The following is a 17,042-nucleotide window of genomic DNA, read 5'->3' as shown; positions in this document are numbered from 1 at the left end:
GGAGGGAGCTGAGGTTGCCAATCAAACACTGGGAGAACATGAAAACTGCACCACGGACCTGAGCCGAAATTCAGATACATAACCTATCAAGGGGGAGCCACTCATCTAACCACGCTGTCCAAATATTACAGTGGTACCTCTACTTACGAAATTAATTGGCTCTAGAAGAAATTTCTTAACTAGAAAAATTTGCAAGTAGTTAAGTAATTTCTTAACTAGAAAAATTTCTAAGTAGAGATGCGTTTTCCATGTAAATGCCCTAATCCGTTCCAAGCACCCCCAAAAATTCAGCCATAAATGTTTTCTAAAACATCAACTGCATCAAAATATGTCACAAATACAAGTAACAATTAAATCATTGCACAATAAATGAGAGTTGTGCATAATGTAAAAGAACAAAGAATAAAGAATAAAAATGATGGTCATTTAACTTAACTGCACCCTCATCGTTTTTCCCCCCTTTACTTCATGTTCTCTCTCAGAAGTGGTTTTTGCCTGCTGTTTTGTAAAGAACTGATCCAAGGATGTTTGTTTTTGTCGGCTCTTAACAATCCTTTGAAAGCAACCATCAGCATAGTGAGGGATCGCTCGACTCACATTTCCGTAAAATTATCGGAACACCTCATGGCCCGAGGGGCGAATGGTGAGGACGCTGCATCGACACATACGGTAGAAGTACCTCTTAGCCAACGGGATGCCAGGAGGATGCTCGGTAAACGGCAATGGTAGAGCAGCTATCAATATGTTACGTTCAGGAAACTCGGCGCTGTGAGTAGCAGCCCATCCTGTATTTGTATCTTTCGTATCTTTAAATTTATTTCGTAACAAGAGGCAATATTTTACTGTTGATGTTTCGTATCTTGAACATTTCATATTTATATGGACGTTTGTAAGTACAGGTACCACTGTATATTAAAACAAACAAAAAAAAAAAAGAATACAGGTTGGTTTCTGACGTTCAGGACAACATCTTGTATTTATTAGACATGCTGTACATTCAGCCACATATGCTGTCGATGAAGGAAATAGTGACAGCTTTGGCCCAGATGAGCAGATGGAGATAGTTTCTCAGAGCAACCCACAGGGAAGCGAGGCTCCCCGCCTCGTCTCTTCTCCCTCATGCCTTCATAACGTTGCCAGCTCTTGACCACCGCAGGCTGAAGAGGTGGCCTTCTCCGCCTGTTTTTTTACCGTAGCCCCAAGGCAAAGTGAGAGAAATAGCCATCTGTGTTTTACCCGACTGGGAGTTGCCTGCCACAATGGGCCCGGGGAAAGATAAGAAACAATAAATCCTCCTGAGAACAGTCATGCTTCCCTAGATATATGCGGTGCTTTGACAAACGTGCGTTTGGCTTTATCAACACTCTTTGTCATGTCTTGCTAGTAATACACAGAAAAGCTGAGGTTCGTGGCCTCAAACATCACCTCAAGCAACCACTTGAATATGATGACGCACTGGGGAAAATAATAATAATATGTAATTGATGGAGGCAGTACACTGCGACTGTTGGCTCCGTCTACTCCAGTTTTGTTTTTGTTTTTTGCCAATTCTGATTAGGAAACAGGCCATTCAGTCATGTAGTTTGCCGTGATGTTTTTTTGTGAGGTGGTGGCACCCTCTGCTGCTAGGTAAGGAGAATACTTGAACACGTGGAAATCCCCCTCTTCTGAGATGTGCTTTGACATTACAGCCCTCCTTTCACTGTTGATGCTCGTAGTCCGGTGCCGGTGGCATGTCTGAAAAACGGTCCTGTTTCTAATTGGCGTCAAAGGGCTAAGTTGAGCTTTTCCCATTTATATTTCAGGACAAAGCAAGCGCCACCGATCCGATGATCATTAGCTGGAATGCATAACAGGGGGGTTAACATTAAGAAATACTCATAAAAAGAAGCAGAATTTAAAAAAAAGAAGCTCTCTACAAAGCCATTGATTCATGAAGGGAGAATGATATCAAGGTTTTACCCTCCAAGCCAACATGAGTTATGTCTGTACTTGCTTTAATGACGGCGCAGTGGCAGACACATCCTGACAGACACTCGACAATTCTGTCTCAGTGCCTTATTACAGTATCGCAGAACCAATTTACTGTGATGTTCCCTGATGCAGGGGACCCAGTGGGCGATAATGAAGCTAAAATAACTCGAGCTCATTATCCAGCGACACATTACAACCAAGCCGGGATGTCTCCAAACAAAGTGCCTCGCACGCCAGTCATTTCTCCTGTGAAAAATATGCCACGCTGCAGGGGAAAAAGTCCTGTTTGAGGAGGTATTTGAAGTGCCTCTCGAGTTTATGTGCGTGCATTCGTGTGTGTGTGTGTGTGTGTGTGCCAAGATCCAATTCAATTTAAAGTCACCTTACCAGACTTTAATGAGCAAAATATCTAGCGAGGGATCCAGCCATCTATCCATTTTCCGATCCGGTTATCCTCATAAGGGTCGTGGGCGGGTGCTGGAGTCTCAGCCGTCTTTGGGCAATAGGCGGGGGACACCCTGAACTGGTTGCCAGGCAAGGCAACCAAAGACAAACAACCATCCACGCTCACACTCACACCTAGGGACACTATGGAGTGTTCAATCAGCCTACCGTGCATATTTTTTTTGGAATGTGTTATGAAACCGGAGTACCCGGAGAAAACCAATGCAGGCCCGGGGAGAACATGCAAACTCCACACAGGGAGGCCGCAGCTGGAATTGTACCCGGTACCTCTGCACAGTGAGGTCGACATGCTAACCACTGGATAATCGGGCCTCCCTAGCCAGGGATTTCATTTTAAAATGTTGCTGAACAGTCGATGCCCATCCATCAATGTGTGTAAAATGATTATATATTCATTCATTCATTCATTCATCTTCCGAGCCACTTGATCCTCACTAGGGGGGTGCTGGAGCCTATCCCAGCTGTCTTCGGGCAGTAGGCGGGGGACACTCTGAATTGGTTGCCAGCCAATCACAGGGCACACAAAGACGAACAACCATCCACGCCCACACTCACACCTAGGGACAATTTAGAGTGTTCAATCAGCCTGCCACGCATGTTTTTGGAATGTGGGAGGAAACCGGAGCACCCGGAGAAAACCCACGCAGGCCCGGGGAGAACATGCAAACTCCACACAGGGAGGCCGGAGCTGGAATCGAACCCGGTACCTCTGCACTGTGAAGCCGACGTGCTAACCACTGGACTACCGGGCCGCCCTTGATTATATATGTAATTTTAATATTTAATGTCATCCTAATTGCAGATATAGTATAAATAAAATTTTACGAAAGAAACCAATCACCATCTAAATCATGCAAAAAATATATATACTTCCTGTTCATTGGGTTTAACACACCAAAATCGTAACTGAGAAATACTGTTATTCACAAGCGTCAAACTCAAGGCCTGGGGGCCAGATCCGACCCGCCACATCATTTTATGTGGCCCGCAGAAGCAAATCAAGCATGTCAACTTGCAGGATCTTTGCTAAAATCTGTACCTAAATGTCAAATTTCATGTGTAATGAATAGGATAAGATAAGAAAACATTTATTAGTCTCACAATGGAGAAATTCCCAACAGCAGCGAAGTTATGAAAGGAAGAAGTACAAGAACAAAATAAAGGAGCTGCTGTAAAGGCAGCCACTCTCGTGGCGCCAGCTTGAAGTCAAAATAACAAAATAATACAACACAACACATAAGACAGTCGTGCATTCTTAACCACTTTTCTGCATCCTCTTTGTTGTATGAAGCAGTTATAGATGAAATAGGAGCGAATCATCTATAACGAATGACGTTGATATTTTGCATTAATTTTGTTTCCTTGTTTACACTCACTTGGACAATAGTTGAACAAGCTAAACTAGTGATCTATCAATTTGTTGTGTACGAGTAAGAAAACGATTAGATGATTAAACATTTCTTTTGTTTCACTGTCATAACGGCCCTCCGAGGGAACACGTAACTCCAAAGTGGCCCGCGACAAAAGTCGAAAAGTTGACACCCCCCTGCTGTAATTGATGAGCTCAATTACCGGTGGATGTTGATGAGCTGCAGCCAGAATTTAAGCAGGATGTTGCATTCAAAAATATCCCGTCAATGTGTTTATAGGGAAGGTAACATTGCCAATGTGTTTTATTAACTCCTCTGTGTTTGGCAGCGAAGTTTTAACTTTGCACAAGACACAAGCGTGTTGTTGTCATTTTTCCTGAGGTGAAGCACAAAATGAGCCAGTACTTCAATAATGTGGCAACAGTGCCAAAATCAAATCTGCCCATGCAGACCTTTTGCCGCATAAATGTTAAACTGAAACAATGTCACAGATTCATTTTGACCTCTGCGATGCAAGTAAAGTGGGGGAAAAATGGACTCGGTCGCACGGTACCTTTAACACAGAAGCCGGAGTCACCAATATTTCTCCATTTCCACATTAGCTTTCACATTCAAAGCTTCCACCAAACATCACTGGGCTGTAACGCCCATTTATTACAAGCCACTTTTTTAATTCCATAACACAGGCACATAAATGTTTGATATTGAAGGTTTACGTGGTTCTAATGATTCATCTATATTACTTCCACACTTAAATTTAATTGGTTGGCTTATTCAGACATTTCTGCTGTTGTTGTTGTTTATTTATTTTACAATTGTTGCAGTCATGATGCAGAAAAGCAGTGGTGTCAAACTCATTTTTGTCACAGGCCACTTTGGAGTTACGCCTTCCCTCGCAGGGCCATTACAACAGTGAAACCGAATAAATGATCATCACATCATATTATAACTTGTACACAAAAAATAAAAAAAATGACAGATTATTAGTTTTAAAATCAGTCAACTATTTGTTGTTTGTTCAAGTATTATATAGCGTGTCAACCAAGTCACAAAATTATTGCAAAATGTCACCATTATTTATCACGTATGGCAATTTCAGATTTCAGTACAGATTTAAGCAAGGATCATGGAAGTTGACACGGATGATTTGCATTCGTGGGCCACAAAAAATGACGTGGCGGGCCGGATCTGGCCCCCGGGCCCTGACTTTCACACCTGTGCTTTAGTGTATGGTAAAACCAATTTCTGGTTTTGAGAGCAATCCTTGTTATGTTGAACAGATTTCATTTTTTTTAAACCAAAGTGTCTTTCAAAGTGAGGCTCTCATACATTAATACAGGATTTTTTCTCTTGCCTCCGGCTGTACAATACACTTGAACTCCAGACGGTTAAAAAAAACTGGTAAGGACTAACTCAGCAGCTCAATGTCAAGTGCATGTCGGGGATCATCGCGAGTTCACGCTTGTTTCTACATTAAGTTTGTTGTGACTTGTTTCGATGCAAATGATAGAACAACAGTGTGAGATGGAGGTCACATACAATGTAACATTTTATCTCCCTTTTCACACACATTTCTTCTGTCACGGCCACAAAAGGCATTCTCAAGTTCCAATCAATACGGTGCACTCTTCACCTCTCCCAAAGGGTTTTGGCATCCCTGTGCCTTAGTGATGCTAAGGAGCGTGGACTATGGGGGTGCGTGAGATATTTCAACATAGGCAATCAGTATGATGAGGTCCTACTTTGTCACAGCCAATATGTCCCTTATGGACATATTCAAAGATGGTGAAGGATTTTCATGGTCACCATCATACAGTAGTTGCTTGGCTATATTAGGTACAGATCATAGTTGTAGAACAGATTAGTGTGATAATTGTGCTCTTGAGGTGAGGTGACGGCAGACATCTAAGGGATGCGAGGTTGGAAGCGCAATGGTATCCATGGGGAAGGAAAGGGTCATCCTCCTTCCATGAATTCATCTTCCACCGGATAAAGTTTACTCTTCCATTCACTCGGTTTGACGTTAGCTGGAAGCACAGCATCCTTAAAGCTACCCTGCTCATGGATCGCTTCGAACCGCCTCCGAGTTCACCTGCATGACGTACACTTTGCGAAGTCAAGGATACCAGTACACAAGGTCACTTTGGGGTTTTTCGTGATGATCGATGCCTTTTCCTGAAATCGGTTTCTGGTCGCTAATTATGTGTTCCATTAAGGGGAACAAGGTCAGATGTTCTTTTTATTTTTATTTTTCTGGTGGGGGAGGGGCATTGCAGCATCGCTCACAAAATTGTTGGAGGTGGGCTAATAGAGGTAGAGTACCAATGGCCGCCCATCCGGTCACTTCAGCATTGTGTCACCAGATGGACCAGCTTTGTCATAGAGCCAACCAAGATGTTTAAGATTTGCAACAGCTGTCTGGAGCGGACATGTTGGCTCTGTCCCGTTTTAAGGTTATTGAGTGATAGAATGACAATATACAATACGTTTTTCTTCTGAATCAGTTCCAGGAAATCCGAATCAAAATGAAATTCGATGCAATATTTACCATAGCAAATTATCCCCCCAAAAGTACATTTTGTGAATAATAGTAATAAATAAATACATTTTTAAAAACTAAAACAAGCATTTAAAATTCATAACATTTAACAATTTTATTAACGACATTCGAGGGCAGATGGAGGGAGCCATATTTCACGTTTCTTGTATTTTATGAAATGGCTGTCATGCCGAACGTTCTGTCATATTGTGTTAAACGGTTTCAGTGGACAATGCAAGCATTTTTTCTCAAGTCAAAGCAATAACAAGCATCCCGTTCTGCTCAACAACACTCCGACAAGTTTGCTCAACGTCATTGTAACATCCTGTCAAAAGTCAGCGCTTCGAAATGAAACTGTGGCAGTATAAGAACAATTTCACCACCATTTGGTTGGCCCCACAGAGCCTTATTTAAGAGTAACACTCCCAAAACGTTTTCTTTGGGCATGTTTACTGAGTGCAACTGCAAGCAACGATGTGGCACAAAAAAAGTGTCGTTAAACTGTTACTAGACTTTATTTTTTTCATTTTGAAGTTCTGACTTTTGACAGGACGTGTGAAATTGCCGTTGTCCGAGTGTTGCGGAGCAGACTGCTGTTCACAAAAGCTTGCTTTGTGGACACTTTATATAAAACTTAATGTTTTTTTTGGGCATGAAAATCAAGCAAATACAAACCCAGATGATCTTTACACACACAAAAAAATGTCCATCCATCCATCCATTTTCTGATCTGTTTTATCCTCACAAGTGTCGCGGTGGGTGTTGGAGCCTATCCCAGCCGTCTTTGGGCAGTAGGTGGGGCACACCCTGAACTGGTTGCCAGCCAATCGCAAGGTTCACAGAGACGAACAACCATCCACCTTCAACCCACGACCTCTGCACTGTGAGGTTGACGCGCTTACCACTGGACCACCAGCCGGTTCAACAAAATGTCAAAATACAAATTCTACTGAAGCCAAATGTCTACTGTTTAGTCATGTCCATTGTGTAAATTCAGCTATTACCATTCTGCCACAAATGGGTGGACACAAACTTCTTTTAGAATTTGCTTGTTTCTAACTGTTGCTTACATTATGCATTCATTTAGGCTAATTGGTCTTGATGGTTGACAGAGTGAAGATAAATTGTTCCATCACAACTAGTCTATCACTGTCTGTCATTGTAAAACAAGACGTTGGAAGATTTAAGACCAGTTCTGACTCCAAAAATAACCCAACAGCCCAGCTTGATTTTGCAGTATGAAAATCACTCTTCTTTCCACCCACTCAAGCCCTCAATTATTTATTACATTTGTATGTTCTTTCTTCTCACCAGTATGTTCAACAGTTCCCTGATTAATGTTGTGCAGCCTCAGGGGCTTATATTTGAAAAGAGCACATTTCTTAACGAGATTTTAATATACAGTATAAGTAATATTTGTTGATTTGTAACTGATGGGTATTGGATTTACCTCAGTTGACACACAGTAGCTTAAATTACCTCTAGTCATGTGAGACAGCCATATACACAAACTGCAGACTGCATACCTTAAAGCGTCACAAGATGACAGCTATACATAAATCATCAATTCATTTTTAAAAAGCCTTAAAGAAGGAAGTAGCACTTAAAATACATTACTCTGAAAGTTGCCAAACACTCCCGATTGATTTTTCTTGCCTGTGTTTATACTTTCTGGGGTAAGACTTCAGCGTGCCAAGGGCAAACATGGACTAGAGAGCTTTAAAAATATTGTCTAAAATGGCCATGCCACATAACCTATGAGCACATTATTCACTTATGCAAGCACTTGGGCAGTGCTTGTTGCCATGGTTTCAATTACTGGTACATGTTTGTTTCTTGAACACTACCAGAAAATATCCAACAGGCTTTTTAGTTTGCTTATAAGTAAAGAAATAAAAATAAGGAAATGAAAAAGCGCATACTCATGCATGACAGGCGGATTGATCACTCTAAATCGGGGGTGTCAAACTCATTTTTGTCGTGGGCCACATTTTAGTTAAGGTTTCTCTTGGAGGGCCGTTATGACTGAACCCATATTAAAAAAGTCAATAGTAACGGTTTATTCAACTATTGTTTAAGTTACTGTAATGAGGGGTTTGGTAGCAAGAAAATGTTGACAATAAGTCTCTCATTAAATTACATGTGAGAATTTTAAACGTTGGTTGAGATTTTAACAAGCATGCTTGATTTGCTTTCGCAGGCCCCAAAAAATTATGTGGCGGGCCAGATCGGGCCCCGGGCCTTGAGTTTGACACCTGTGCTCTAAATTTGCCCTCGGTGTGAGTGTGAGCATGGATGGTTGTTCGTCTTTGTGTCTTGCTGGCAACCGGTTCATGGTGTCCCCCACCTACTGCCCGATTACATCTGGGATAGGTTCCAGTACCCACCGCGACCCTAGTGAGGATAAAGCGGTTGGGAAAATGAATGTTATTCATTCCTTGTAAATGCCAATGTCATGGCTCAAATCATACATCCTCTTTCTTTAAAAAAGAAAAAAAAATCTCCTTCCACCGCTTGTCCTGTCTACAAGCTATTAGTCTGTGTTTCTATCTCTTTCCTGCTTTCATCTGGTTCAGCCAGCCAATGAGGCAACAGCTGAGGTTCTGGGCCATTTCTCCAGTAGAAAAAAAAAGAGGGCTAATGCGTGCCGACGCATTCAAGAATGAAGGTGAAGGAAAACATCACAAAGATGGGCCCTCTTCATTTATCTGTAAAGTCAGTGAATTATGGAACTATTTCTCCTCCTGTTTTATCGATGCAGCCATTTTCACCTCTTCAACTAGACCCCTGCCGAAACGGCCTGCTGAATAAGTACTCCAAATGGGCTCCAAATGGAGTCATGGTTTGAGTTTTTGTGTTTGTCTGTATCTGAATCCGCCTGTTTTATCCCCCTGGGGACCTTTTCAAGGTTGGATGCATGTAAACACACTACACCATAGTATTCGCCTCTCAGGAGTCTGTCGGCGCAAAAAACTGCTTAGTAAGTTCCAAACTGGAGAAAAGGGAAGACATTCAAGCGTAACAAAATGGCCAACTAATCTAAAGGAATGATGAAAAATATATTTCAAAAAATAATGAATACAATCCTTTCTCCGTTTGTATTTTCGTAAATTGACAACTTGGATTCACGGCCAGCTCAAACTGTACTTTCATCCCCCTTTTTTTGTGCGTGTGTACAATGACAATCAATAAACGTTTACCTGTGCACGGCAGCAACAATTAGTGGCCGTGTAAGACTGTCCAGTGTCCTGATCTCCAGTGTTAGCAGGAGGAGAGTGTGCGGGGGCTAATGTTATTTCCTGGCTGTGGCCTAGATGGGGAACTATATTATCTGGCCATCAGCAAGAGTCAGCTTCATCACTTATATCTGTTTGTGTGTAGTGAGCAGGAAATAACCTTTGTGCTGGCGGCCAATACAGCCTGCGGAGCGGAAGAGACGGAACATGCACTGTGTCGTGCCATATTAGGATGCTAGTGCGCAGCGTGTGCGGAGCATAGTCGAGAAAGCAGACATGATCGGTTCATGTATACGCTTTCCTTCATTTACCAAACATGCTTCGTATTCACCAAGATTGTGCTCATCCCCCAAACCAGAAAGTGCAGATTTTTTCAAACTAATAATTTTAATCTAATGAGATTTGAAAGAACATTGAATAGAATTTTCCGTTATTGATTTAAATTGGGGTGGCTCGGTGGACGAATGGTTCGCGCATCAACCTCGCAGTGCAGAGGTACCGGGTTCGATGCCAGCTCCGGACTTCCTGTGTGGAGTTTCCGACTGTTGTCACCGTGCCGGCGCGGGTTTTCTCTGGGTATTCCAGTTTCCTCCCACATACCAAAAACATGCGTGTCAGGCTAATTGAACACTCTAAATTGTCCCTCGGTGTGAATGTGAGTGCAGATGGTTGTTCGTCTGTGTGTGCCCTACGATTGGCTGGCAACCGTTTGAGGGTGTCTACCTACTGCCTGAAGACAGCTGGGATGGGCTCTCAGAGGCAGGCTTCCCTATCAATGGGATTGGTGTCACCAAGGTGGTTAAAAAGCTCCATGGTGGCAAGGCCCCCTCAGGGGATGGATGAGATCTGCTCATAGTTCGAAAACAACTCTGGATGTTGTGGGGTTGTCCTTGACATGCCGATGGTGTGGTCCAACAATAGGAGGATCACACTCCTTAGCCTCCCTGTTCAGGTAAATCGAACCCTTTCAAGGACAGCAGCTACTCCAGTGGACATCTTATCAGGTTTAAGGTTATCGTTTGTGCATGAAAGGGTTAAGGGATGCTGGAGAGGAGGGTCTGTCCTTGCTGTGGAATAGCAGCTCTACGCTCTCAGCAAGCATTAATGGGAGTTCACTCAACCATGTAGACTGGGTTGGTGCTTTGTGGACTTGGGCAACCCTGGGGTATTTTATGCAAACAATTCCGGAAGTATGGGGTAGTAAATGCCTCAGTACAGGACGTTTGATCCCTGTACGACTAAAACCAGAGTTTGGTCCGTTTGGCTGATACTAATTCGGATTTGGTTCCAGTGAGGGTCGGACTCCACCAAGACTCAGGTGACAAACACCCGAGTCTGTTCATAAATAACATTTACGGAAAGAATTTCAAGGCACAGCAAGGGTGTTGACGGCATCCGATTTTGCGGTCTCAGTGTTTCATCTCATTCCATTATTGGTTGGCGACCATTTCAGGGTTTTCAGTCACCTCAATTGTGGTGAAGTATAAAGGCAAAGTGCATTGTAGTTGTTCAAACCTTTTGCACTATTTTGGATTCTGAATCAGGAATATGAGACAGCACCCAAACACCACCCCCCTCCCGTGGTTGTCATGAACTGAACCCTGCAGGAAAACACGTTGGGGGAAAAGAACCCCCCACCCACAAAAAACAAAAAAAAAACAAGTTGATATGTCCAAAAGTCTTCACAGGAGTTGGAACAAAATAAATGAACCCAACAGAGGTTATGATGAAAATAAAACATAGCCTTCAGTACATAAACTCTCTGACGGGGGGTAAATATTGCTACACGGGCTCAGTTTCCTCCCTCGCCTCTCCTTTGTTCCTTCTTATTCCTTCGATTACATTATTCAAACCTTTGTTGCGCAGGCCTTGTAACAACCCCAGAAGCTTAAAAGATTAAAGCGGCCTTTAACATCTTTTCAAAGATCAAAAGTGATCTGATTTTTCCACGAGGCAATTTCTCCTTTTACTCTCTGCTTTTGTGGCAGCAAATTAGATCCGAATATGAAGCACGGCTGATGCACTGTCGCCTCGAACGGCTGAATGTTTGCCCTGCTGTAGCTGCAAGTGTCAGGCCAGGATTCTCTGTGTGTTTCTTGTCAGCACACAAGCTAAGTTGTTTGCCATCGCCCAGGTCGTACACAGGCATACACCATTTGCGGCTCTCGTGTCACACAAACAGAGAGATTTCCACCGTAAATCGACGGCATTAACGTCGCTAGGCTGTCTGCGTATGAGGTTCCAGGGCACCAAAGCTTTTCCATTGCTTTTCAAATGTAAGAAGGAGAAAAGACAGAAAACAAGTGGAAACCAATGAACCTACCCGTTTCAACAACAATGAAAAAGCAAAACATAATTCATATTTTTCCCCAATCTGGAGCATTAGAAAAAAAAAAGTTCTTCCCTATTCTGCCTGCTGAAACAATGAACTTACTGTCCTTTCATTCCTTTGCCCCTGAAGCTAATTGTTGTCCTTGCAAGCCATGTGTATTTAATAAAGCGCTGAAACACATTTCCGAAAAATCATCATCATCATCAATTAGCGGATTTGAGCCCATTATCAATCATACAGTGATACTCAAAGCATATGTTTCTTCATACCACAAAATTATTTGGTTTGATTTAAGATTAAGATATCCTCTATTTGTCCTGCAATGGGGAAATTACAATCAGAATTCAGAAAGGAAAACGCTGGGTAGGGAGAGGGAAAAAAAAAAAAAAACACGCTCAAACTATCCTCTTTTGAGGATAATTTAAGTCCAGGATAAAAAAAGACCCTAGCACAAGCATATGACAGTTACAACAAGTCACAAGACATAACATGTAATAAGGGGGGAGGATGAATGGGAAGGGGGGGAGGGATAATACAGTTGTATTATCAAAACAACAAAAATGCTACAGTTGTATTATCAAAATAATACAACTGTAGCATTTTTGTCAACACATTTGTTCAGCGGTGGAGTGTGTTTGTCTCGTGGGAGTGCGGGTCCTTTAGGGGACTAGCAAAAAAAAAAAAAGGTCTGTTGAAATAATAACAAGGACAACGCTACAGAAAACACGACATTGAGATAGAGTTAAACGAGGGCGAACTGATGGGAATTGAACGCATGCTTTGGAATGTTGAAGGCAAAAAAAAAAAAAAATCCAGTCATTCTGACGTGGAAGCAGGAAGCTTTAATCAGAGGGAGAAGACAATGAAAGAGGTCGGAGCTCGAGCCTTCAGAGTCCGCAGAGTCAGAAGGGAAACGTTCACCTCTGCTGGCATCTGCCGCCCGGACTGAATCTTTTCTGTGGAGCTCTTCTGTCAGTTATCCAAGCCTGCCACACAAATACACCCCCCCCCCCCCCACCACCACCACCACACACACAGACACGCACAAGACTAAGCAAGATGAGAAACAGTTTCAGGCGTCGAGGCTCGAAGTCGGACACAGTCAGATAGAGCAAGCAGAAGGAGCAGCAGCGATATCGCCATTTGCGTTTGGAAACGATTTTCTCTCAGCAGAGAAGGATGATCAAGTCCAGTTGGTTCTATGTCAAGTTCAAATATAACGAGAAGGTAAGTCCATATGGGTTTTTTTTTTTTCACTTTTTTTTTAATATGCCTCATATCGTTTGAGCTCACAGTGTCTCGGAAATTATGGATCCATCTACTATTAAGGGCTCATAAAAATGTAGAAAGATTTAGTCAAGCATGGATAGTTTTTCAAGATGTTCTTTTATCTTTGTCAGTGCCTGATTATTCTTAGCAGAGATTTGTAGGCCTGTGGTTAAAAAAAAAAGAAAAAAAAGAAATCTTTGTGCTATTTCACCCTGGGGAACAGTAACTCATGGGCGCCGACAGTGAATCTTTTCATCTTCATATGATTTTCATAAGAATCTATCATTTATCATGACACGTTTTCACATTTGTTTGAAGATGTGTGATTTTAAGAAATGCGTTATTTTAGTGACAACAGCACTATGAAAACTGTTGGTGCGATGCATTTTTTACATTTTCCAGAACTTGTAGTACAGTATTTTCCACACTATGCGGCACACCTAAAAGCATTCAATTTTTCCAAAAGCCAGGAACTAATTGTAACCTAAGAGGGTTCTGCCCGACACTAATTGACATGTGCATTCGCCAACACACACTCAAACCAACGACTTTCTGAGCTCTGCGCAGGCATGATGAAACGAAGACAATACCAAAAGCATTGTTCACTACTAACAGAATGAAGGAAGAAGGAGACCAGCAAGACTTCTAAGGATATTTAGCCCATATGATTTGTGTGGCTTCTTGTTGAATCAATTCTCTTCATAACTTTTGTCTTTGGTTTATTGTATTGTAATGCCATCTGTATTTATGTTTCATGTCCATTTGACCAATTCTCAGTGTTACAGCTGCAGAGGTTGTGAAGGCTCTATAAATAAAGCTGTATTGAATTGTATTCCCTTTAGCGTAGCTCCATCTAGTAGATGCATAGCGTAACCGCAGCTTCTGTTCTATGTGCCCTATTCAGGTATATGGGGAAAAAAGACTTTTCACATAGGCGATTGATTGCAGGTGCACCTTACAATCCAAAGTGTCTTATAGTGCAGAAAGTACCTTAATTTATACCACCAATTCCAAAATCCCTGAATGAAATTTCAAGTACAACTTAAAAGTTGGGTATTTGTTATTTTTTATTTTTTTTTATTTGAGAATACCTCATCTTAAAACCGCACACTTGTGTTGTTGCAGTTGGTTAATCTTAAATGCAGTACCCGATTCACTCGTCTGAATTTGAGAAGAGGTTTGCAGTTGAATTGCGTCTAATGGGAGACAAGTCCTCGGTAGCGATTTGTGTGTCGGTGGCATTTTGTTCGAAGAGCCGCTGGCCCTTTCTTGATGTTTGCTGCAGTGTTAATGACGAAGATGGCTTTTAAGCCTGTTTCACTGTCATGTAGTCATTGAGGCGGTTAATCAGCCCAACATCCGCCACGAGCAACTATGCAGTCAGTCAGCGAGTTGTCATTAATCTCAGTTGCCAGTTGTGCCTCAAATCTCTTTGGAATATGACAAGCGGTTTTGTTCATGACCCCTCTGACTCATCCAATTAGCCTCTTAGCATCATTCATCTGTCCTGCAGTATCTTCTTCCATAAAACAGGTGAAGCTGGACCTCTGTTCGCTATCATTCTTGCCTGACTTCACACATTTGAAGTGAGAAATTCGGGTTGGCGGAAAACATTCGACTTGCCTGAGTCATTGTTGTACTATGTCTTGAATGACCGAATGCAAGCCTCTGAGATTCTGTGCTAATGCAAATCTTTTTGTAAGAATGGTCAGCCGATTTTTTTTCTCACAAAAATCCACTGCCAACACAGATATGTAACATTGAAGAGAAACTCAGCCAAGTAACAGTAGTTAGAAGACAAGCCAAAGCAAAGTACAATTGCATTTTGGCAGTAAGTGGTGTAAAACTAGAGGATGAGGCTCAGTGCCGTGCTCGTATTGCTTCCAATCACTGTGTATCCCTTCCCATCTGGCTTAAGTTAAGTGGAAAACATTTCCGCTTCACATTTGATCAGATTCAGATGGGAGGAGAAACAAAGGAGATTTGAACAGGATGGGGATGAAACTATCATGTGAATATTTGTCAGTAACCATCAGCCATGTTTCTCCCAACGATTACAGTTGAATTTCAGCCTGCCATGTTATAGTTTGTTACAGGTATACTCCTGCCTTTTGTTCGCACTGCAGGGTCTGTAAATATAAATGACACTATGAATGGAAATAATGTGACACTATTTTATAGCAGTACCTCGACAATAATTGCGTAAAAAAAAGCATATCATTAAACTCCCCTTTGTTGAGAACCAAAGCATTTATTAAAGCAGCAGTTGTTTGCTTTCTGCCCTTTTAATTCTTATGCCCGGTTAACGGGAAGGTGGCAATTATCTATTCATCAATCAATAGACAGTTGCATGTTTAGTTCCGCCTTGAACGAGCCTACCTACAGTATTACGTTACCCCAATGAAACAAAGTCGGGTTGTGTAGCTCCCTTTTGATGTAGAAGCAAAACAAATTTGCCTTGTTTAAAATGGACCCCACCACCCCTTTATTATTATTATAAGATACAATAATAAAAGTGGGCGGCCTGGTAGTCCAGTGGTTAGCACGTCGGCTTCACAGTGCAGAGGTTCGATTCCAGCTGCGGCCTGCCTGTGTGGAGTTTGCATGTTCTCCCCGGCCCTGCGTGGGTTTTCTCCGGGTGCTCCCACATTCCAAAAAAAACATGCGTGGCAGGCTGATTGTGATTGAACAATCTAAATTGTCCCTAGGTGTGAGTGTGAGTGCGAGTGCGAATGGTTGTTCATTTCTGTGTGCCCTGCGATTGGCTGGCAACCGATTCAGGGTGTCCCCCGCCTACTGCCCGAAGACAGCTGGGATAGGCTCCAGCACCTTCGCGATCCTAGTGAGGATCATGCGGCTCGGAAGATGAATGAATAATAAAAGTAAAATGTTTTCCCTCCAAGCCAAAAATTGGGGAAAAGAATATGTAATCATAAAAGAAATGATCTATGCATCCTTCCTTCATGGGGGCTATTTCAGTTTTGCTTGCAAACTTAACTTTTCAAATACTAAAATATGCGAGTGTTTCTGTGAGTCTGACTACATCAGAGGAGAAGGAACATTTATGTAGCCATCTGCTTCTCCCGCTCCAAGCTGTCTGGCCTCGGGAGCAGCCAGTCTGTGTAATTGTGTGTGATTGACAGGCACACTTTGAGCAACACGCCAGTAGGAAGTGACCTTAAACAAGCACTGCCATTTCTGACTGAATGCTTGTCTTTCCTGTTGGCCCTCACTTGCTGAAGGGAAAGGGAGAAAGGGGCTCAAGGCTGGGTGGCTTCTGGGTCAAGAACTCGGGGTCATCCTGTCTGGGGAAAGAGTAATTGCTATCCGTGTGTGGGCTTATGTCCTAAAGTGAGGGGGCATGAGAGAGGACGGTGTCTGGAAGGTTGCTTACATTCCTCTGGAGTGGAACAACAACGCTGCCGTCCTGCTCACCGCTCTTTATCCTCTAAGTTGGTGCCAGGACCCCCCAGCGTGCCAACTCTGGAGTCGCAGACCCACAATGACCTGATTCACACTGGGCAAATTTATTCAAACACATACTGAGATCAGGCTTGCCCATTGTGAATGATTAAATGTGTAAACTGGATGGATGGAGCCGAGTGAGAACCCCTTTGATGTTTTTATAATTTAGTCATCTTTGCCATTTGACAGACAAAACCCTTTGCAAAGTTCTTGTCCCGTTAGTTGTTCACATCTTTTCATAGCATCACAGAGGCTAATGAATGTAGACATTTTTAAGATGTTGAATGCGACACTGACATTAACGCAATGTGACTTGTCAAGCAAGAGAAATGTAGTATTTGTCACTTAAGAAATATTGTAATGAGCTGCCAAGACTCTTGCTTATCACTGTC

General features: G+C 42.4%; 1 protein-coding gene across 13 annotated transcripts in view; it reads left to right on the top strand.

Annotated features, from left to right (window-relative positions):
• auts2a (activator of transcription and developmental regulator AUTS2 a) overlaps nt 1-17,042 on the top strand; it is a 299,562-nt gene that overhangs the window by 58,140 nt on the left and 224,380 nt on the right. For 2 of the 13 annotated variants that reach the window (XM_052047735.1, XM_052047734.1), the window contains exon 1: nt 12,967-13,143. The exons of 10 other annotated variants lie outside the window; for them this stretch is intronic. In XM_052047735.1, the coding sequence (XP_051903695.1) occupies nt 13,096-13,143 (48 nt within the window). In that variant the 5' untranslated portion in view covers nt 12,967-13,095. Of the gene's footprint in view, nt 1-12,966; nt 13,144-17,042 lie in introns of those variants that run through there. One more of the 13 variants, XM_052047736.1, reaches the window with a different exon arrangement.

Source organism: Hippocampus zosterae, chromosome 16, assembly GCF_025434085.1.
Source record: "Hippocampus zosterae strain Florida chromosome 16, ASM2543408v3, whole genome shotgun sequence".
Lineage (NCBI taxonomy): Eukaryota > Metazoa > Chordata > Actinopteri > Syngnathiformes > Syngnathidae > Hippocampus > Hippocampus zosterae.
Note: the sequence above shows the minus strand (reverse complement) of the source record. Positions and strands in the feature narration are given on the sequence as shown.